The 23,229-nt window shown below is 38.4% G+C and overlaps 3 protein-coding genes across 4 annotated transcripts; 2 read left to right on the top strand and 1 right to left on the bottom strand.

The window, feature by feature from the left end:
* The first annotated feature begins 5,852 nt into the window (after positions 1–5,852).
* On the top strand, positions 5,853–10,947 carry ap1m2 (adaptor related protein complex 1 subunit mu 2). Its single transcript, XM_014981538.2, has 12 exons — positions 5,853–6,088; positions 7,119–7,275; positions 7,458–7,525; positions 7,702–7,832; positions 7,927–8,074; positions 8,713–8,839; positions 8,930–9,072; positions 9,170–9,241; positions 9,860–10,018; positions 10,112–10,237; positions 10,537–10,612; positions 10,724–10,947. Exons 1-12 carry the CDS (start codon positions 6,047–6,049, stop codon positions 10,747–10,749), a joined length of 1,275 nt encoding a protein of 424 aa, XP_014837024.1. The 5' UTR covers positions 5,853–6,046; the 3' UTR covers positions 10,750–10,947.
* Positions 10,948–11,080: 133 nt separating this feature from the next.
* Positions 11,081–14,426, top strand: cdkn2d (cyclin-dependent kinase inhibitor 2D (p19, inhibits CDK4)). Of its 2 annotated transcripts, none has more exons than XM_014981572.2 (3): positions 11,081–11,521; positions 11,882–12,039; positions 13,461–14,426. In XM_014981572.2, the coding sequence occupies exons 2-3, from the start codon at positions 11,899–11,901 to the stop codon at positions 13,812–13,814; spliced, it is 495 nt and encodes a 164-aa protein (XP_014837058.1). In that variant the 5' UTR covers positions 11,081–11,521; positions 11,882–11,898; the 3' UTR covers positions 13,815–14,426. The 2 variants fall into 2 exon arrangements, with proteins under 2 accessions (XP_014837058.1, XP_014837049.1); XM_014981563.2 differs by having other exon boundaries at positions 11,879–12,039.
* Positions 14,427–17,180: 2,754 nt separating this feature from the next.
* LOC106914655 (volume-regulated anion channel subunit LRRC8C) lies at positions 17,181–21,868 on the bottom strand. The gene is made up of 3 exons (XM_014981601.2): positions 21,683–21,868; positions 20,674–20,825; positions 17,181–19,614 (listed from the first exon to the last, which is right to left on the bottom strand). Exons 2-3 carry the CDS (start codon positions 20,812–20,814, stop codon positions 17,344–17,346), a joined length of 2,412 nt encoding a protein of 803 aa, XP_014837087.2. The 5' UTR covers positions 20,815–20,825; positions 21,683–21,868; the 3' UTR covers positions 17,181–17,343.
* Between the last annotated feature and the right edge of the window lie 1,361 nt (positions 21,869–23,229).

Raw genomic sequence — 23,229 nt, 5'->3', positions numbered from 1 at the left:
TATCAGTCTGTTTTCTAAGTTCATTTAGAGCCATGGAAATGACTTATATCAACGCAGGATAATTCACTACAGATCGGGGAGTGTCTCCCATCTGCGTTGTCATTCCAGGCATTCTGATTGTGAAGTGTGTTAAGTCTGTCCTAATAGTATCAGTCTATTGCTTTAATTAATAGGACTAGCTGATTAACAGTCAGGAATGGGTCATCCTTCCCAGGCAAAGCTAATTATTTTAACATTAAGCTTAATAGAAGTCTACAAAGAGCTTAAACTTAGATTGCCTGTAATCGCTGCCAGTATGCTCCCATTTACAAAAATCCCTTTAACGTGAGCTGGTAGGTTGGTTTTACTTTTTTTTTTTTTCCCTCTTGTATTTTCAAACAGCAGAACTGCTATCACTGGAAGGGGATTTTTATTCTCTCTGGCCAAAATAAACAAATAGTATCAGGTCATATAATAGTTCCACCTGCTGTCAGTAGTGTACAGTATTACACTGAAAAATGTAGTCAAACTTTATCTAAGTACATCCATTTAGGGGAAAAGGAAATTCCATGATTAAAATTTATTACAAAAATACCATAATCTGTTGTCAGTAACACAATGTTACTCTAACATTTCACAAGGTTGGAGCACAGAGAGAGAGATGTTTGCACAATCACTCCACAAGGTTAATTTTCACTTCTAAGTTGATGTGGTTATCTTTTGCACAGTTATTCTGTGAATCACAATGACAAGCTTTTGTAGTTCCCAGTAAAGTCCATCTGATTAATATTTAAAATGTCATGGTGTGTCAGTTGGTGATCCCTAAAACCTGTAGGTTTATAGACAACTTTTAATTTGTCTGTTGTTTTTTTTTAGGCACACCACCATGAAAGATTTCAGTATGAAGCATCAGTTTTGTCAGAGAGGTCAGAAATGTACCGGCATCAGGAAAAACCTGCTCCCTAATTCAATAAACCTCCTGCATAATTAATGTCTGATGGTGGTTAGCAGTAACAGCCATGCTCTAAGTGGTCTGAAAGCAGTGGCTGAAGAAGAAAACAGTTTAGCATCAGTTCATTTGCAATAAGAAAGATATTTGAGGACTTTGGAGAACTACTAAATCTGGAATAATTACAAAAAGGGATTTAAATTATTGCTCCCTTCCGGTTTGAAGGTAAAGTATTTTTGTGCTAGAAGTCATTCTGTTATGAAATATACTTTGATTAAATTTTGAAATTCAGAATTCACATTATTAGAGATACAAAAGAGAATGCAGAGGAAGGACATTGATGCTGCATTAAGTTACTTTAGTGAGTTCATCTACTGTTTTTTGCCATGTGGCAGTTTATGGGCAATGTGGCTCACTACCCAGGGTGCATTTCTTTCATAGGGTGGCACAAGCAAGTTATATAGTCAATTCACAAAATGTGTCATCTCAAGACACTTTACCAAAAATTATTTTAATCCTGTCACACCTACATTCCAATTGATCTTAGTTGTCAAATGATGCATTAAGTTACACATAAACTTTTGAAGTTAACAAATGAAATAACAGAAAATTGAAGAGTAGCAGAAGAAGAAAGCATGAGCATGATGAAAAATTGTCAGCCTGTCCTCCAGGCAGTAGCCTGTAACTATCTACAGAGATATTTATGCTATCTCTAATAGCATAACTAGATAACCTAATGAGGCTTGAGAGAGTCAGAGTCAAGGACTGTATTCCTCCTCTCCTGGATTGGGCTGTACACTCCCTCTGTTTATAGCTGTAAGCTTTATCCAAAAGAAAAGTCTGAAAAGCAGACAGCACTCTGTGGATAAAGAAGAGTCATGCTAGCTGTAGGTTGGAGCAAATTTCGTAAAACTTATTTGCATGTCAAATTGTTGTAGGTTTAGGAATACGCATGGTAAGATAATGGATGGATGGATGGAAAATGTTGTAGGTGGGCGTCCTGCTGCGTTATGCCCAGTATCAGCTCAATATGAACATAACGCCTTTAACTCAACTGAATAATGATGCTGGCATCTGATCCAAAGCTTTCAATTGGTTGCCCAACTCATTTCCTATTTCAGTGTTTTGAAATGAATCTAAATAACATTTAATCATCTCTAGTTCAGTGTCTAAAATAATAGGATTAATGAACAAAGACCATGAGACCAGTGTAATATATAGACTTGGCTGGACTGAATTTGTTGCAGTGAATGCAATTAGAATTTGTGAAATCTTTACTTAAGTAATGAAAACATAAAAAATAACAATTCCTAGGTTTCTTCAAGAAAATTTTACGTGGAGAGTGGGGTGGAAGTAGCGGTTTCTTGAGGACGCCATTAATGCACGAGTCATTAGTAGCTGTGACATTCAAATGAAAAGAGCTCTTCACCTACAAAGTTGACAGCAGTGTTTAAACAAAAGACATTGGTGAAAAACGTGCTCGGGTTTGTCTTCAAGGACAGGCTTCGTTTGGGGACATGTTGAGCCATCTGGAAAGCTATGGAATGCTGTCTGTCCAAAACCGGTTCAACATTCCTGCACGGAAAAACTCCACGCCCATCACATCTGATTATGTTTAAATATAATTCACAGTTTCACGCACCTTGTGTTTTGTTAATAGGTATTTCATTAAAGATTAAAGTAGAATGGGAGATTTAAAGCTGACTTGCCCATCAGTGGCAGCGCCCAGGAGGATAAAGAAACCTATCAGGGAGCCTGAGGTGACAAATGACACCTGTTGCTTGGAGGCTGTAATCTGCATCCTCTCCTGATTATTTACACACAGGATTGTTGGGTTTCTCATTGGTCAGGTGGCGAAAGCAGGGTGGAGCCGCATCTCACACCACTGATTCGTAGGCAAAAGGGGAGTGTCCTCAAAAATTAACAGCAGGAGGAGGCAGGATGGATGATGGAGAACCGATACTCCATTGTTAAACATCCAAATATGTAACAAAAAGCCCTGATGAGAAGTAACAATGATCCCATGTTTGGACTTATCAGGACAGCCTGAGATCTCAGCAGGTGGGTGACTGCTGCAAGAGAACAGCATGTGCAACTGATAGGTTTTGTCAAAAGAAAAAAAAACTGCTTAATTTAATACCCTGTGAACTAAAGATTGAGGCTATTTTATCTGTGAAGGACACAAAGCTCATGAGAACCTTCACGGGAAATCCTCCCAAAACAATCTGTTATCAAGACATGTTTAATTTCTCTGAATTCTTTTTCACTCACACAGAAGTCATTGGACATAGTTTCTTCCTTTCACACTTGTGCCTGTACAACATTATAATGATTCCCGTTTACTCTGGGTTCTGTTAAAGGCTTTGTAGAGATGCTAAGAAGAATCTCCACATTCGGCATTCAGCATTGTTGACGATAGTATGTTACTGGAGCGACTGAAAAACTAACTTTCTGGAATAACACCTGACTGGTTTGAATCTTACTTCACAGAGATGGACCTCTTTGTGCAAATAAGTAATTGTTAGAAACATTTGTATTAAGGAGCCATTCAAAGCCTAATCAAATCAGAGACAGATACTCACAAATGTTCATTTCAAGGATTTTTACTTGATCAAGAAGTACTATGAGTTGCAGAGTGTAGGTCATTGGACTTCTAACTAACAAAGAAAATTATCTTGCTTATTTAAACTTGTCTATGACATTTGCACAGACATAAGGTGGGTGTGTGTGGCTGCAAAAACACACAAAAACAATGGTTCCTCATCTTGCAGACAGTCACTGTCTCATAAACAGGAAATGAACTTATGAACCTAGTTTTTCTAAACACAATAAATGCTGAGATGTGTAAGTTTCACTTCAACCATCAATGTATCATGTTATTCTTCTTTGATAAACTTTGCTTACATACCATTTTGCAACCAGGCTATGTCTGAAAATATAAAGTCAAAAGGACATAATGAGGAATAAACAACAAGAATATAATGGTAGACCAAACATAATCTCAGTAAAATAAAAACAAAGCTGAAGTAATTATTTTTGGACCTGAAGAGGAATGATCAGGACGCAGCATGCAGTTTCAGTTATTACAGTCGGATTATAAACTACTAATCCAGCCCAAAGTCTGGGTGAAGTGATGAACTCAGACCCAAACATCCAGAGACACATAAAGACAATTACAAAGTCGGCCTTCTGTCACCTGAAGAATGCACCTAATTACATTAAAAATTTGTTGCTGTTGCATCAACCTTCCAGACTGCTCAGGTCTTCTGTTTTAAGCTTACAGTGCATCCCCAGAGTCAGAACCAAACATGGAGAGGTAGAATTCAGTTTTATGCTCCTCTAATCTGGAACAAACTTCCAGAGAACTGTAAAAATTCTGCATTGACTCATCAACAGGAGAACAGTTCAAACCCCAACAGCAGACATGAATTTGACTTGGAAACAAATACAAATGCAGCCACATTGGGTCTAGTTAGGAAATAGATGAAGAAAATGTTTGCCTAACACCTTTATTTCTCTGGAAATGAAGACATAATTAATGTGTTTCCATATGACAATAACTAGGGTAACAAACTGACTTTTCAGTGAAGAAAAACACCCTAACTGCGAATTCAGTGAGTATTTACATCTTTGAGATAAAGTCACAAATCAAGCCACACAGTTTTTTTAGACTGGTATACTATCGGTTGTATCCAGTATGAGAACAAGATTGCGTTGTGTCAATTACAGCCCAGATAAAAGTATGACTCATTAGATAAAGAGTGGTCTGATAAGAGGAGCCTCACTCTTATGGACCAAAGGAGTGGGACACAGGAAGACTCTGCACTCCAGCTGGACCATACAGTCTTTTTTGAGACACACATATTGTAAACCTGTCAGAATGTGTAATTTCATGGTAATTGCTCTTCTACACAACAGTGATAAGAAGCAGTGGCCAGGATCTGGGGTATAATAAACGCAGAAAGTATAACAGAGGTTTATGGCCTAAGAAGAACCCAACCATATGGGTAGAATGTTTTTGTCAAAGCCCACAGGTCAGGCTCTCATAAAATTGAAACTTTGAAGTCAGTTTTTGTGCTACTGACCTAGGAGTACAGTGATATATCTCATTGTGGCTGAGTGTAATGTGCTTTTTAAGAACATCAGAATCATAAAAAGGAAATTGTTGCACAAAGTTGTATTTTTTTTTCACATTTCATATTATTTTGAGGTTTATTGCTTATATCACAGAAAAAGCTGCCGGACATAATTTACACAAAAACCTTGAATAGATAATATCATATTAATTTTATATTTTTTAAAAACTGATTTTAGACAGTATGTGAACATGAGCATTATTGTAAAGACTGGAGTTTGAATCGACTTGTTGTCCTGCTTGATGACGATCCAATGTCTCAAGTCTTATGCATCCACTAATACACTACGTTCCCAGTTCCTGCTAAAGAAAAGCATCCAGACAGAATGATGTTCCCAAAACCATGTTTCACTATGGGGATGATGTGCTGAGAGTGATGTGCAGTGTTAAGTTGAGCACACACAATTTTTTGCATGAAGACCCAAACATTCAATGAATGTCATTTAATCCAAGCCTTCTTTCACTTGTTCACTATATCTCCAATATTATTTGTGGCAAACAGTAAATGGGATGTCTAACTTCATATTTTTCAGTTTGCATTTTTGTGATACTCTTTCCATTTTCGAAGGATTCAACAGTGCTCCATGATATTTATTCTTGTGATTTTGTTTTAGAACCTAATTCTTCTTTCAACTTTGAACAGACAGATATTTATCAGATACTTGACAAACCTGGGCCAGGTATCTTGAAGTCAGCAGCAACCTTGTCCTCCAGTGTAATATGTGTGCCGGTGCCGCCCTCTAGTGGTTTTGACGAGCATTACCGCCACCTCTGCCAGTTGTCCTCCGCTCAGGTGAGGCGGTTAATGTTTCACCTGCGCGAGACCACGTCACGTTAGCTTAAGGAAAAAGCCACGGTGGAATCTGTGATCCCACTGGACTGATGCTTTTCTCCGTGTTTTTATGGTGAAACTGAAGTCTGACGGGCCGAACTGAACTTTACTCTGAGTTTGTTGATATCTGTAAAGTCGTGTACCAAGCAGAATGTCTGCCTCCGCAATATTTGTGTTGGATTTGAAAGGGAAGGTAAGATAACTGTTGTGACTGATAGAGTTGGTCACATTTAATGGTCGTTTCTACTGCAGGTTCGTGTTTTCAGCACGAATTTTAAAAAGTTTACCTTAAAATTACTCCTGTTTTGCTGTTGCTTTTACTGTAAAACATTAATGGCGTGGTTAAAAATTAATGAAAATCTTGCGACAGACCTATTTAGTGGCCGTTTCTCGCTACTTCCGGACTCAGTCAAAAACCTAACGTGCTTCACCTGTTGCCCCTCGGCAACTGGAGATGCATTGGCATCACGGGTTTTTCATGCAACATGACACACGCCTCTTAATAACAGAACGACTTACTGTTCCTTTTCTTGTATGCTGAAAATACTATGTATATAACATTTGATCTGATAAATTTAGCTGAGACAGTTTTATGATGAGTATCAGCTTTGCTCATATTTGAAACTGTTCCCTGCAGCGTGTTGGGTCATTGTTAACAGTAATGGTGCCATTTTGTGAACAGGCAGCATGTTTAATTTCATGAAATTGTAGGTCTGTCTTTCTTTGTTGTTTTTTGTTATTATTATTTATTTTAACATTTTGCAGTTTTTAGGTACATACTCTGGTCTTTTAATCTTGACCAACTCAATTACTTTTCATGCTTCAATAAACGAAAGAGAGTTAGATTAGTAAATAAATTAAACAAAGTGTAGCAAGATGCTCTACATCAAAACAGAGGTGAAACTTGGATAGTGAGAAATTAATTAGTATGAAAAAATCTTACATCAAACAGCTGGCCAAATGTAGGACTCTGTAAAATTCTATGTTACAATTTAGCACATTGTTATTCTATGAATTACAAATCAATACATTCTTTCTTACAATGTATTCAGTAATATAATTAGTTTCAATAATTCAACAGAAAGATACTTCAGACTTGTTGGGAATTAAATAGCTTCGTAAAGCTGAAAAAACCCCACAGATAAGTTAATTCTTAAATACTTTTGTTATAAAATAGTAGCCCACTTGTGTCCAAACTTTGTTTTTCTGTTTTTTCTGCTCAGGTGCTGATTTGTCGTAACTACAAAGGCGACGTGGACATGGCAGAGATCGACCACTTTATGCCTTTACTCATGCAGCATGAAGAGGAAGGGCTGCTCAGTCCTGTGCTGTCCCACGGCAATGTTCACTTCATGTGGATCAAGCACAGCAATCTTTACCGTATCCTTGCCCGGATTGTAATACACATAATTTAAAGCATACTTGGCTGATGTGGGGCATAATTCATTTTAACTTTTGGGAGACCAGTACAAATTCTACTTAAATATGGAAGTATATGGTTTGAACATTCCCAACTTCAACAGTGACATTTTGGCATAATCCTTGACTTGCACTACTTACAGTTGTGGCCACCACCAATAAGAACTCAAACGCCTCGCTCGTTTACTCATTCCTTTACAAAATAGTTGAGGTAAGTGAGACATACGCAGTGTTTTATTAAAACTCCAATAAGTTATTAAAAAATACAGTTTTCTTTTGGAAAGTTGGTAAAGTTGGCAAACGAGCACAGTTTTCAGACATGATGTCCAAACCTGGTTCTTCACATTCTTTCAAACATTGCATTTATGTGTTGTGTGATTTCCACAGGTGTTCACAGAATACTTCAAAGAGCTGGAAGAGGAGAGCATTCAGGATAATTTTGTTGTTGTTTATGAGCTGCTCGATGAGCTGATGGACTTTGGTTTCCCTCAGACTACCGAAAGCAAGATCCTGCAAGAGTGAGACTCTCGTGCATATTCAAAGGTCTCATACATAAAATAACTAGAACAAAAGGATTTTGTATCATACTGTCTACTGATTTTTGTTTTACAGATACATAACCCAGGAAGGTGCAAAGCTGGAGGTGGCAAAGAGCAAGGTCCCCACCACTGTCACCAACGCTGTTTCCTGGCGGTCAGAGGGCATCAAATACAAAAAGAACGAGGTTTTCATTGACGTCATTGAGTCCATCAATGTACTGGTAAGATGAAGAATGAAGTGCAGTTATCTTTTACTGAAAAATTAATCAAAATTCCTTCAAACCGAATCCAAATTCCTCTGGTCTTAGATAAACGAAGCTTTTCAGATATTTATTGGTTTGTCTCGTCTGGTCTGCTATAGAGGTCAGTGAGGAGTGACCTGGGGGAAACTTTTTATTTAAATTAGTTATTCTTAAGCTAATAAAACAGAAAAAAATATTGTAAAGCTGTCTTGAAATGGATGTTTAGTGTAGATGTGAGAGAGGGATTCTGTATTTTACTATTACTAGTTGAACTAAAGACAGACAAACTTCCAGTACTTTACACACTAGTATTACAAAGGACTCCCATATATTTTAAGGCTTTTTGAGGTCTTTTTTTTATAGTGTAGAACATTAAAATAAATCTATTGGCTTCAAATAAAGTCTTTCCAGTTTAGCGTCACTTCATTTTTAAAATCAGATGATCTGCTTTTGCCATTCATATGCAAATAGTATTTCACCTAAGGATCCAAAAACATTTGCATGCCAGTTTACACCCTAAAGTGTGTTTTAGTTTACTTTACTAAATAGTTGGTGCAACTGGCAAAATAAATCAAATGAAAGTTAAATGTTCTATTCACACCATATTATTTTAACAGGTAAATGCCAATGGGAGCGTAATGAGCAGTGACATTGTGGGGAGCATTAAACTGAAGACCATGCTGTCTGGAATGCCTGAACTGCGCCTCGGCCTCAATGATCGTGTTCTTTTTGCGCTCACTGGACGTATGAATGCACCCTGCGATATATCCACATGTGTCATATAACTATTAAATCAGAACACCCTGAGGAAGTGCCTTGGCTGTTGTTTTTCAGGTGATAAGGGGAAGACGGTGGTGATGGAGGACGTGAAATTTCATCAGTGTGTCCGTCTCTCCCGTTTTGAAAGCGATCGGACAATCTCTTTCATTCCTCCAGATGGAGAGTCTGAACTCATGTCCTATCGCATCAATACGCATGTATGACGCACTTCAGTATCAACTTTGCTATATATGCAAAGATATGCTATGCGAAAATTCTAACTTTGTTTCACCAAATACTATTTTTGTCTTACAGGTGAAACCTCTGATATGGATTGAGTCAGTCATTGAGAAATTTTCTCACAGCAGAGTTGAGATCATGGTTAAGGTATTTTGGAAAGTCTTGTGCTTCTACTTTATTTTTATTTATTTTTTTACATTATGTCACATTTCATTCACAAACTTTGAAGGACCAACAAACCTCCTTTGTGTGGATGTGATTTTTACACATCCACACAAAGATTTTCCTAAATGCACATGTATGTGTTGTTGTAGGGTTTTAAATCAAACTATGTGATGTGTATTTATTCAGGCTCCCTCATGCCAATACGCCTAAATTCAGTTCTGTGAAAACATTTGCCTTGAGGCAAATAGAGAACTATTGGAATTTCAGTTCCATATAATTACTGTGAAGCCGCAGTTGGTTAGACAACACTCAGTATCCAAAAAGATTTAGGTATGAGAGCTGTGTGATATTAGAAAATCTTTTGGTGATATTGGCAAATATTGCAACAATATCAGCCACATTTTTTCTGTTCTTTATTTCTCATGTGTGCTTCCTGTAAGTTGGAAATGTATAATAAATGACAATTAATTAAATTAATCATTTAAACAGGGTTCTTGTGATGATGTACCTTCACACACTCTGCAGCTGAACCTGTCCTTGCTTAGAGACAGTTTCACATTGGACAAAATTATTATTCTTTCTTTATTGTTCTGTTTTTAGGCAAAGGGACAGTTTAAAAAGCAGTCCGTGGCCAATAATGTGGAGGTGAGGGTCCCGGTCCCCAGTGACGCTGATTCACCCAAGTTCAAAACCAGCACAGGCAGTGCTAAATATGTACCTGAGAAGAACATGGTGGTGTGGACTATCAAGTCGTTCCCTGTAAGGAACTCACTGCAGAGTGCTTCACTTTAAAACTACCAGCGTTATCTGTCTCTTTGATTAATTTGCCTGTGTGTTCATCTGTCGATACAGGGAGGAAAGGAGTTTCTTATGAGAGCTCACTTTGGTTTGCCCAGTGTAGAGAATGATGAAGCAGAGGGGAAACCACCCATTACAGTCAAATTTGAAATCCCCTATTTCACAGTCTCTGGCATTCAGGTATGTTTGAACACTGGTTATTGTGTTTATGATGAGGTAATCTAGCATTATGTGGACATGGGCATCAAGTTAAACTGGAGATGGAAAATGTTTGTTCTTTTGCTCTTTTTTTGCAGAGTTTGGTTTTCGTATTACTCTGCTGCTCTGCTCTTTCTTTTGCGTCTAGGCATGCTATAGTAGACTTTTGACAGTCAAGTTAGATCATGTAGGAGCTGATGTGACTCAATTCAGTTTATTTGCTTTTATGATGCACTGCTGTCTTGCCACAGCACGTTATAACATTCTCTCTTTTGTGCTAGGTTCGGTATATGAAGATTATTGAAAAAAGCGGGTACCAGGCTTTACCCTGGGTGCGCTACATCACACAGAGTGGAGGTAGAGTTGCAACACCCCTTATAAATAAATAAATTGTCATACACTTTGAAATATATTTGACATGATTTTTTAAATGTTTTTGGCCCTTACATTTGGTCTCTTCATATTCAGATTACCAGCTGAGGACCAACGTGTAAAGACTGAGGGATGCTCCATTGTATATTCTTCATGACTTTCCGAGGAGCAAAAAGATCACTTTTAACAGCACTGAGAAAAAAAAACATGTTTTAAAATATCACCTGCTTTAATGTTAATTTCCTTGTTTTAAGAAGTTTTTATGAAGTGTTTATTCAGAATTTAACATGTACTCATACATTAAAATTATTTAAATCATATTTCTTTAGAGCAGTTTATGAGTGGCTTTAGTGCATTTCGTTTTTCGTTTTGCATGTGTCAAACTTTAACTGGTGATATTTCTATCACACCTGCAGGCACGCATTGTGCAATCACAGTCGATAAATTCCGCCCAAAATTACAAACGCGCACCCGCCTTTTTTCCGTCACTCCGACCTGCAGAAGTACAAGCAAAGGATGGAAATCTGAATGAACTGCCCTTTGAAGACGCCAACGTTTACAAATCGCCCGCTTTATTCGCTTCTAGCGCTGATTGGTCAGATGTTGATGTTGCCACTGCGAGAGCGTAGTAACAGAGTTATAGCTCCTCCTATTTTACCATATATGGACAAACAACGCCTACTGGGAGAGTTGTGATTGGCTAGCGTATTCTCTTTCCAATGTTTGTAAATTTTAGACTAGGGGGACACCGCAGTTTGGATCTCAGCGCGCAAATGTATTTTTTAAAGGTTGATAAACTTTTCTCGTTTGAATTGTATTTAAAAATAACTGGGCACTAGAAGCAACGGGTTGTGGAGACTTGACGACGCTTGGTATCTCAACGGACTGAATAAGGTAGGCACAGAAACCTTTATGGTTGATAAACCGTTAGCCTTTAGCTCGGATGCTACTTGTTATTAACATTCAGTCTATATGAATTATCTCTGTAGAAATGGCAAATATTTCCCTTCACCAGTGCGGTTTAACCGTATATTTTGTTAAAACACCCCGGCGTTGCAGCTGTACGCAACAACCCAGTAATATGGCGTCAGCGGAGAACTACAAGTTACGTTAGCCGGATGCTGTAGTAAGGTTAGCTAGGAGTAGCCGACATTATCATCCCGGCTTTTCGAAATAACCTGTCAATTCCTCCATCTTAATGAAATATTTCAGTTTGAGTTTTGATGCGACTCTGCTCCGTGTCTTATCCAGCAGCAGAAACCCAGAGTATAATGGTCCTGAGTCAGATGGACGCGGGGAAAGCTTTGACGGCGGCAGCAGCCAAAGGGAATGCCGATGAGGTGCAGAGGATCCTGGAGGAATGCAGAGTGCATCCCGATACTCCCAACGAGTTCGGTCGGACCGCGCTGCAGGTAAACACCGTTATTTATGTTCACATATCATGAATCAGTTTCAGAACTATTACCTTCTGAATATGAGCCGAGGATAAATTCATTTGGTCGCTGTGTTTATGAATAGTTTCCTATGTCCGCCCTGTTATGTTAACGGGAATTACATAATTCCTACTTCACATTTTATATTTTTGCATTTATTTTGAGTGGGTTCTTTATTACCAATGTCATTTTTTTTTCTTTTGGATTTACCGTTTAATCCCCAATTTACAGAATTATTGCCGCTGATCATTTCGTATTTTTGTAGCTTTGGTTCTTGGGATCCGAGTTTTTCGGCTACGAAAAGGCGTCGTCTGTTGTTGGATACTGCGTAGTTAAATGATGGCATATCAGTTTATTTTTGTTTGTAGCAGGAACGTACTTAGAATTCAAAGCATCCCCTGTACACACATGCTGCTGGAAGCTGTATGTATGTCCAAAATACCCCAGGAAAAAAAAAATCATATTTTCCATACATGCTGGACTCGTCATGTTCTGAAACATCATGTGCAAACATCTTTAATTCCTACCTTGAAACATTCTGTAGCTACAAATGAAAACTACAAAGGCATGACATGGTAAATGAGCATTATGCTCTGCCTCCACTTTTCACTTTGATGTCCATATAAAGCATAGTCATAGTCTATCACAAAATATCTCTTTGACTTCCAAAAAGAAATTGTTTTTGGCATATCCGTAAATTTGGTTTGACCAGGTAGATTTCAATGTAATTCTTTTCAGAAAATAAAATGCGACACCTGTATTTGAGCATATTTATCAGATTATTTTTGTAATTCATTAAAATTCAGAAGTAATGAGCAAAGGTATAAGTACATTATTATTGAATGAGTTTTGATATTGATTGATTTAGAAAGGGACAAAATGGAAACGCATCGGTATGAATCGGGTTTATAAATTTAAATAGAAGTGAAATTGTTTGGAGCTTTCAGGATCTTTATCTTTATTGTTAGTAGAAGTAGTAGTGGTACTAATATTTAATATATCAGCTAAGGTATTTGGATTTCCAAATATAAAAGTTTTAGTTCAGAGTTATCTATTATTATTATTATTATTATTATTATTGTTATTGGGGGACATCTTGAGATTTTAAATATTGGAACGACTATACATAAAGGCTTAGTTTAACATAAACTTATAATGCTGCAAAATTTTTTTAGATACAATCATTAAGAACAAACATTTAGAAAATGTACAAATTTCAAAAGTTTTGTGAAAAAAGACATGTTGATATTTGTAGTAAATGCACTGAATAGAGTTGGGTACTTACTGACATAAAGCTGAGAAAATAAGAGCTCTTTGACTGTATAGCTTACCAATTTACACAAAGGTGTTTTAAAATGATTATGTGCTCTACATTCATCTTATTTAACATCTCCTTTCAGGTGATGATGATGGGAAACTCCAAAGTAGCAAGGTTGTTGCTGGAAAAAGGAGCTGAGCCCAACGTCCAGGACAAACACGGCATAGCGCCTGTCCATGATGCAGCACAGACGGGCTTCGTGGAGACCCTGCAGGTCCTGGTGGAGCACGGGGCTTCAGTGAACATCCAGGACCAGAACGGCGCCCTCCCCATCCACATCGCCATACGAGAAGGCCACCGGGATGTCGTGGAGTTCTTGGCCCCACGATCCGACCTCAAACATGCCAACGTCAGTGGTCAAACAGCAATAGACGTTGCCCGATCTCTGGGTGAGCTGGATATGATGAACTCACTTTTTGCTCACATTCACAGTTAGTAAGAATAGTAAGAATTAATCCTCTGCATAACTCAAACCTCACTTTTTTTTCTTTTGTGTTTTTTCAATTTTTTTGCTTTGTACCTGGTAACTTGAATACATGAATTTGGTTTTTGGTAGCTGAGCATTAAAATGTGACGGGACGTGATGTCTTGGCAGCTTCTTTCAGTGGATTGGTGGCTATATACTGTAGACACCTTTTGCACAGTGCAGTTTAGGCACCTTATATTTACATTCTTTCCCTGTTAATTGGGAGTGCACATTTGTAGATAGTTGTCCTCCAGTGTTATGTGATTTTTTTTTTTTTACATTATTTCCATTGTGTGTATGAATTGTAACAGTTTCTACACATGTATGTTTTGTTTTTTTTATTTACAAAAATGAAATGGTGCACCCTGATTGCTTTGCATAGTTGTGTTTCTCTTAATTAGATGGACTTTGAATTTACTCTTATTTATTGTTGGAAGAGGAATTAATATTCCTGTGACTTTGTAAATAGCAACATTTGATGTGATTTGTTGAAATGTTATTTATATAAATACCTTTAAGACAAAAGTGAGATTATTCACTTTAATATTTGAAGAAAGCACAAAATAAAGTTATGAACTTTAAGTCTTATTGTCTCTCATTGTCTTTTTTAAAAATGTAATCTATCTTGAGCTCGCTCTACTTTTGGTATTTAAAAATAAAATGACAAAACCGATTCTTTAGTGTCTTTCCAGTATCTGCGAGCACCCAGATAATCAGAGGTTTTGATCCATATTCTTTTTCTTTTTAAATATTTTTTTGTGTTTTAACACTTCCTCAATGACGAAGCTGAAAAGTCCAAAATGGAATGCACAGAACCAGAAAACCCTGTTAAAGGTCACAAAGATAACTGCTCTGCAGCTAAAAATGAATGAGAGCCCTGTTTTTGTTACAGACCCTAGGTAACCGAGGCACAGTTTGCTGCTGTTTGTTCTCAGGACTCTCACGGCACAATGGCTATTTTGTTTGCCTGTGCGCCTCCTTCTTCACCACAAGAGAGAGCAGATACAGTGCAGCTACTGTGCTGCTGTGTTCTTTGTGTTGAAGTCCGTATTCACAGGTCACTTACAGCACCTTCCAAAAGTATTCAGACCTGCAGCTGTAACTGCAGTGAACGGTAACTACAACGCATTGACTCAGGAGAACGGAATACAAATGTACACCACGGTTTTCAGGTTTGCATCACCTCACAGTTTTGTGCTATTTCATATTGGTCTATTGCTTAAAAATCCGAATTAAAATGATTACATGGTAGAATAAATCAAACTCAAGTGGTATAAAGGCATTTCTAATTCTTCAACTTCTGATGACTTGAAGTTTATAACTAAACCAGCTAAAATTGTAATATTTCTGAGTGCTAATGGTAGAAAGGCACCCACACATTGAGAAACGGCATTTAATTTGTATGCGCCATAAAACAGCTGAAACAATGAGCTCCTTTAGATCAAATCTAAAGCTGTTTAGAATTTCATTTGATTCATAACTGGAACAGTGATCAATATATTTGTATATTTGATGATTAGTCTTAATGACTTTGATGGTGGCATTTGACAAAATTCAATGTGTACTGCTTGTTTATTAATTGGTTGCTGTTTTTTGTGCAATACAAATAAATTTAACTTGATTAGTGAAAGAGTCAGATTGAGACACTCAACCAGACACTGGGTAGAGCTCAGTTGCTCAACTGGTTTGAAGGTGGGTGTGCTGTGTGTGGAAATACTTCCAGAGTCAAATTGTTGGCATGTTCTGCAGATAATGGTGAAAAGTTAACATCTACACTTATAAGGTACATTTTCTTATTTTTTGTAAAGCAAATTAAGCTTATTAAAGAAATCCTGCTTCTAGATCCTCAGAAGGGTTACAAGAATGGGCATGTCAAAAACATTACTATCAAAACCACCTAGTGCTTAGACTTCTGTGGAAAATGAAACTAAAAACTGTGCTTCAGTCTCTAACATATTTTCTCCCAGCATTCCACTGTTTTTAGCTCAATTCATTTTCCCCCTCAGATCTGACCAGCTTTGTCAGCCCCACAGAAGAACAGTATCTCCACAGCATGATGTTGCCACCATCATGTTTTATTGTGGGGAACAGAGTATTTAGGGTGATAGGCAGTTCTGGTTTTCTGACAGACAGTCTAACATGTAGACTGAAGCGTTTTTGTCTCATCTGACCAGATGATAAAATCGGGGGGGGGGGGGGGAATTGTGTTGTATTCCTAGCTTTAAATCACCTTTCTAGACCTATCAGTTTAAGTGAGTGCTCATGCGTTTGTAGTTTGAAGTTATGGAATATTTATTTTGTGGATTATAGAATGAACAGTTCCCTGCGAGATGTGGAAATAGATTTTTAATCTAAAACTGCTTGAAACGTTTCCACAACTTTCTGTCTAATACTGGTGACACACTTCGTCACCCCCTTAATGACAACAGAAAAGACACGGTAATGATTTACCTGGTATGGTGGCATTTGGCACATACTGTGCAGCTACTGTTGTTCAAACTACTCCAAAACTCTTCAGATACACTCAGATAACCATCTATGATATAATGCCATGAGGGCGGGTCAGTGTTGCATTAGATTATTTTTCTTCTTCTTCTTTCCTTTGGTTTGTTATTTAGTTTGTATTTCCTTTAAATTCATGTAAAGCACTTTGAATTGCCTCGCTGCTGAAAATGTGCTACATAACTAAAATTACCTTACCTTGCATTTTACAGAAGAGGTATTTCTGTTCATTTGACTGCTAGGATCTTGTTTTCTAGTCATGCTCTGCAAGCCAGAACACGAATAATAGACTTGAAGGTACAAAGCAGAGGCAGAAAAATTCACTGTTTTTCGGGTTGCTGAGTTTGACCTTCAATACACTTAGAGGGAAAATCATGGATTAATTAATGGAGAAAGAATGTAATAAAAAAAAAAACTTTGTATTTAATCTTTTAGTATTATGATCTTCAGATTAGTAACAGTCAGAATAGTCTTTCTAATGCAACAACACTTACCTACAATTAAAGAAATAATATACGATTAAATTAAAACTTAAGTGTATTGGTGTTTGTCTCAAAGATCACCCTTTTTCTCTGTGTCTCCTAAATGAGGGCAACATGACTCAACACAGTGAAGGACACTCCTCTCTGGGCAGTGAAAACCTGTTCTGCAGGATACAGCACAAACCTCCCCAGTCAAAAACAACATAGGTCTGTCTGAGTCCTTATTTTGTGCAAAATAAGGTAAACTTTGTAAACCTTTTGAGAACTATTGTTTGAGCTGGACCAGCCTCCCTCTCACCCACACACCACCCAACCATCCCAAAAAAACAAAAAAAACAAGCAAGAAACAAGCTCTGTAAAAAAGATATTTTAATAAAAGTAGACACTTGCATATGTGTTTTTCTAAAACACACATGTAATACACAGGTTTGTCCACAATCAAAACTCTTTCCTCAAAGCAAGCCAGAACACAACTGGCCACCATGATTTTCTTCATTTGCGACTATCCTCAGCTTTCAGTCTCGGCCTTGACTCAGCTTCTTTCGTAAGTCTGATGGCAGCAAGTCGAACAGGCTGTCCTCTACTATCAGTCCTGTGCATCTCAGAAGAGGACACTCCCCTATCTCCAAAGGCAGAGAGTCCAACCGATTTCCCTTAATATCCAGTCGCACAAGCTGGGCCAGGTTGCCCACTTTCGGGCTAAGATACGAAAGACAGTTGTTACTCAGAACCAGAGTTTTTATTCGTTTACAGGAGAAGAGCTCCTCTGGCAGAGACTCTAGAGAGTTAAAGGCAGCAGAAAAGAACTGAAGACCCGATAGTATGTTCACTTCTGAAGGAATGGATGTGATCTGATTGTGGGAGATGTCGAGGTGCCGTAGCCGGGTGCAGTAGAACAGCCGAGACGGAAGCTTTTTCAACTTGTTCCAGCTTATGTCCAGCGTCTCCAGTGTGTGCAGCTTAGCGATGTGATCAGGAATGTACGTGATTTTATTGTGCCACAGACGGAGCGTCACCAAACGCCGGCAATGCTGCAGACTCAGGATCTCTTCCACGGTGCAAAGCTTATTTTCCTTCAGGTCTAGCTCCTGTAGATTGTTCAGACTGAAAACAGCGCTTGGGATCCGCTCCAGCTCACAGCCCGATAGCTCTAATGAAACCAAGTTTGTTAGCTTCTTCAGGGTGCTAAATGCCTGGAGCTTGACCCCTTCGTTGTGGATGCACAATGCCTTCAACTGTGACGCCAGGTCACCAACACTGGGTGGTATCTTTCGTAGGTTGGACCGCAGACTGAGGAGTCTCAAATTACTGAGATCTCGCAGAGATTCCAAGTTGCCACTTTTTGACACCTCATTAGTTAAAGGACCAGTCAGATATAACTCCTCCAGAGAATGGAGGGTATACATCCACAAAGGGATCTCCTCTGAACTTTCAAAAGCAAGACGTAGAACCTTTAATTGTTCTTTAAGGTGGTTCAGGGCAAGCAGTTGCAGCTTAGCTGGACAGTAGATCAAAGATAACTCCTGCAAAGAATCCAGCTTTGCCACACCAGCTGGAATTGTGACATTTTTAACTTGCTCCAGTCTGAGTGATTCAATTTCTGTGATTTCAAAGACAGTGTCTGGAAGGCCTGGTAGTCCCATAAGACAGAGTTCCAAGTTATCTTTGGAGTTCTTAGCAAGGTGGGCGCGCAGCTTCCTGTTGGTCCACTCGTAGTTCAGGTTGAGTTGATGGAGGTGACTCTCGCTTACCTCAGAAAGAAAGACGGCAAACCTTTTAGGATAAAGAGCATCATACTGGTCCACCAGATGAAACAAGAAAGCAAAGTCGTTCTTTACATCCGGTATGTCAATCACACCCGTTTCCAGTCTGACGTGCTCAAAGGAGTACTCCTTCAAAGGTCGGTGGAACACCCAATATAGGGTGTAGATGCACATAAGTCCATACACTCCTACGAAGCAGAAGTAGCAGTAAGCAAGCTTGGAGAAAAGATGGGCTTTGGTGTGGGTACAGCAAAAGATATGAAACCCAGTCAGGTCAGGAGGAACATCACAGCGCACAATTACTTCAATATTTTGTACCAGCACTGCAGTGTATACAATGATAATAAGGAACTTGAAGACTTTGAGAGATGTTTGTAGCACATACATAAGGTACAAGATGTCTGCCTCCTCTACATGGGTTCGAAACTTCTTCACCTTTTCAAAGAGAGCTTTGGCCTGCTCTCCCTCCTTTTTGTCCAACACAGAAGGAGTAGGCTGGGGGTCCTGGACTTTCTTTTCCGAATTAGACTTGACAGAGGTGGAGCGAAGAAGTCCTATATTCTCCTCCTCGTCTGACCTGTGGTCTTTGAAATCCTTCGACATGGTGCTCCTCCTCAAACTGACCAGCTTCTCCTCTCCTCTTTCCTCTGAAACTTCACTCAGGGCCCTCGTGGTCCAGGGTGAGTCAAAGCACTTCCCCAGAATGTTGACAAAAAGGTCAATTTTAGAAGATGTCCCAGGGAATTTGAACCAGAAGCTGCTTGCTACCATGAAGATCATAGAGTGGATCACCACAAGGTATGGGAAGTACTTCGCATACCAGTGCACAAACCTCTCATAGCAATAGTGGTTAACAAACAAGTATTGGTGAATGTCCAGGTTATTCTTGCGACCGAACAGCTCTGTGACGATGGAGCTGTCACTGTTGTTACTGCTGTAGTCAATGATGTAGTTGCAGTCTACTGCCTCATTCTTTGGGCTGGTGATATGGCTGGGCAGACATGCGATCTTGTCCTGGGTTAGCTGTGGAAATTAAATAGAAAATTTTTATGTAAATTAGCTAGAAACGAAAGCATAAAAACTTAAAATAAATAATGTGTGGCAATGCATTCTGATAAAATCCCCAAATTATTAATAATGTGAAATAAACCACATTTTCACAGTTTCAGTGTTGGGATTGTGGTTTTCTGCACTTCCTTTCTTTTAACTGCAGCAAACCTGCAAACTTCTGTATGCTGTATAAATATTCATGAGGCCCTGCTTTTGTAGGAGTTTTAACTGTTATCTTTTGATCAACATACACCTATAGTACATAGAAAAAATAACCACCCCCACCCCTGGATGTTTTAACAATTTTATTGCTTTTAAAAATCAATCAAGAGCAATCCTGGCTTTTTTTTTCCACAAAAAAATTAAAAATAAAATAAAACTTTTTAATGTCCACATTAAAACTTATTTCTACAAAATTAGGGCAATTAAAGTAACATAATGTAAGTCACTATATGAAAAAAAAAAGTCTCTTTAGCAATCTATCCAGGATCTTCTGAGGATTAACAGGCCCACGGCATCATAGAACCTCCACTATACTTTCTGTCATCTGACCAAAGCGCATGGTTCCAGTTAAGATCCCAGAAGAGTGTAATGGTAAGATAGATTTTCTTTCCTGGCAACCCCGCACTGTTCGAAAGGATTGTTTGGGGTGTCAATTGTGCCACAAGCAATTTTGTCTTAACATGATTGCACTACGATTAAAGTTTGGATTTTTCTAAAGTATTTAGTGTGACTGTGAGATAATAAAAGATGACCTAGGTTATAAACAGATCTTTAAGTCAATTTGTATGTCTGTAGCTTATTAGAACAGAGTTGCTAAGTTATTCTTGGTGTGTTTCAAACTGTACATATTTTTTATGCTTTGCACTGAGCCAGAAAAAAGGGTGTGTGGGGAATTTAATATTGTGATATGTCATTCCGGGGTGCAACAACACGGCAAAAGAAGCTAATAATTAACCTCCCCAGGAATGTTAAGTTGTAGAAATTAGGTAACATGCAGTAAAATATCTTTCATAATGGCAGATACCTCACCTGCAGGGTGCAGCCAAAGACACCAATCATGAGCATTGCAACGCACAGGTACTCTGACAGAACGTCCCACCATGGTTTCAGCACCCGGAACTGGGAGTTCTGCTCAATCCCGAGGCTTTTGAATTCACCCACTGGGATCATGCTGCTGCGCCCTGGTGATGGAAGGACAGTGGAGGTCAACATGGCTTTAAATTAATACCATCTGCCAAGACAGTTTCAAGGTTTGGTCGATATCACAAGAGAAACGACAGAGAAAAACGTGTGTTAAAACTCAAGGCTAAGTGTCTGCGCCTTGGAATAAATAATGTAGGGACCAGGGGTGCTGCTAGAAAGTTTTTCAAAAGGGGCCAGTGACAATTTTAGGCTTGGCACAACAAAATCAAAAAAAAAAAAAAAAAAAAACACACACCAGAATTTCAGAATTTTTTCTATTGCTGTTTACATATGTAGATGTAAATATTGCCACATACAGAACTGGGAATGGGTGATAAATATTTTGACAGTAGCACTCCATTTAGTTGACAGATCATAAATAAATGCTGCAACCTATTGAAACAAGCATTCTCATATCTCATAATGCTGAAATCTGAACGTTTATAGGGGTAACAGTCAATGCCCTGCCTGCCTCCACACCTTGCTTATAATGACTGAATGAATGTTGACCTAAAATGGAAAAACTAGTCAGACAAGAACTCAGATAGGAGACAGTTAAATATGTCATAAGGAATTTGGTTTAAATGTGTTTACAAGTCCCCAGTGATGTTACTAAATAAAGATAATGCACCTATGACAGTACATTTTATCCAATCCCATTAACAGTAGATACAAGCCGTCTTTCGATGAGTTATTCAGGAATTCACCCTAAGGGGCTATCTTTGCAGAGATTAACGGGAGCTCATAACGTAACCCGAGCTGCGTTATTTCTAAAGTTTTCACATTAGTTTCGCGTTATGGGTTCACAAAGTAAAGTAAAAGCAAACGGTGACTCAGCCAAGTGAGTCCGCCTTACCTGCGTCCGGAGAGTATACTCCCCGTCGGTGTCCGGTGATAGTTGGAGCGCTTGTTTTTTTATTTTTTCCATCACCTCATGGGAGCGCACCGGTGTGAAGTGAGGGAGAAGTCACAGGAGAGTTCCGGTCAGACTTTCAAAGTAAACTCCAGTTCGCTAAAACTCCCACATCAACACACCTGAAAGATAAGATCTAGACCGGAAACAGACTTTTTGTTTCCTCCAGGCCAGTTTTGCTTGATGTGCGTGCCTTCTCACTAGCTGCAGTTTATGTGATAGTCTCCTGAAACCCCACTCTACCTTTCTTTTTTTTTAAAAAAGACGTAAATTTGTTTAATGGGAAAAATAGTCTTAATTTTTAAAGAGAAATATAATAAAGTTAATCTTAAAATCCAATTCAGTGCGGAGATTGAATTCGTGTCGAATCAGTCAACAATAAAGTTTTACTTTGCATCTGTTTAATGATCAGATTAAAATCATTAATCTGATCTAATTAAAATCTAGAACGTGTTGAATAATCTCAATTTGAATCGCTACACACTTCCTACACTGTTAAACACATTTTTACATTTCTTATGTGATTTCTTTGTTTTCTTTGGTGTAAGTGTGACTGAAAATATCAATAGCTTACTTGTAACTGTTCAACCCCATGGACTACTCTACAGTCAGAACAGATTCTTTAAAACACTGCTGATACTTTTGAACTTTATAGAAAAGGCAACACAAACCTTTATTTTTCTGCCACATCCACTGACTTAGTTCAGGTTCATTCCCTGACCTCCCAGCCTTTGTCTTAATATATTTTTCTCCAGACATTCCTGTACCCATCACCTGACCATTCCTGTCCACAACGAATAGTCTTTGAAACACACTTTGTGATCTGTGAAGCATGCTAGTTTCTTCAGCTTTTAATAACCACTAGCACAACAGTTAATTTTAAATGGTCACAGTACTATCATATCTACATAGTTGCGTGGACTGTTTCAGTTGTTTCTTTGATGTTGGAATTAGGGGGCAGATTCCACGAGTTAAAGTCTGAAGTTTTTATTGGTCGTGACTTCAAAGGCAGCCCTTTTATGTGAAGGGCTTCCTTTCACATAAACCTTAGTGATAGCTGCAGTAAATAATATGCTGCCAAAGTGTTGGGAAGTAAAATAAAATAAAATAAATACACATATTGCCAAGGTAACACAGTCACTGTGAACTTCCACTGCGGTTTGAATTTGAAACAAGGTTGGCTGATATTACAATTCCCAGATCCTTGTTACACTGAACACAGCATGAACAGCTCTTGCTTCTGTTTCAAGCTCTTCCTCTTCATTGTCTTGTCATTTGTATATATTTACCTTGCAAATAATTCATACCACCATTTCCGTCGAGTAGCTACTTCTACAAGGATGCATTGCTCCGGGCTCCTTTATTTGGTGAGATTACAGCCTAAGACTCTTGTGAATGCACAGAGTGTGGGATGCTTCCTTGTGGATTATGTAATAATGGTCTACAGTTTCCACCTGCCAGATTTGGGCAGGAAGCTTTTTTTTCCAAGT

The sequence above is a fragment of the Poecilia mexicana genome, unplaced genomic scaffold, assembly GCF_051168715.1.
Source record: "Poecilia mexicana isolate PSO_F unplaced genomic scaffold, ASM5116871v1 scaffold_1, whole genome shotgun sequence".
Classification (NCBI taxonomy): Eukaryota; Metazoa; Chordata; class Actinopteri; order Cyprinodontiformes; family Poeciliidae; genus Poecilia; species Poecilia mexicana.
The sequence above is the reverse complement of the archived record's forward strand: the minus strand, read 5'-3'. Positions and strand labels throughout refer to the sequence as shown.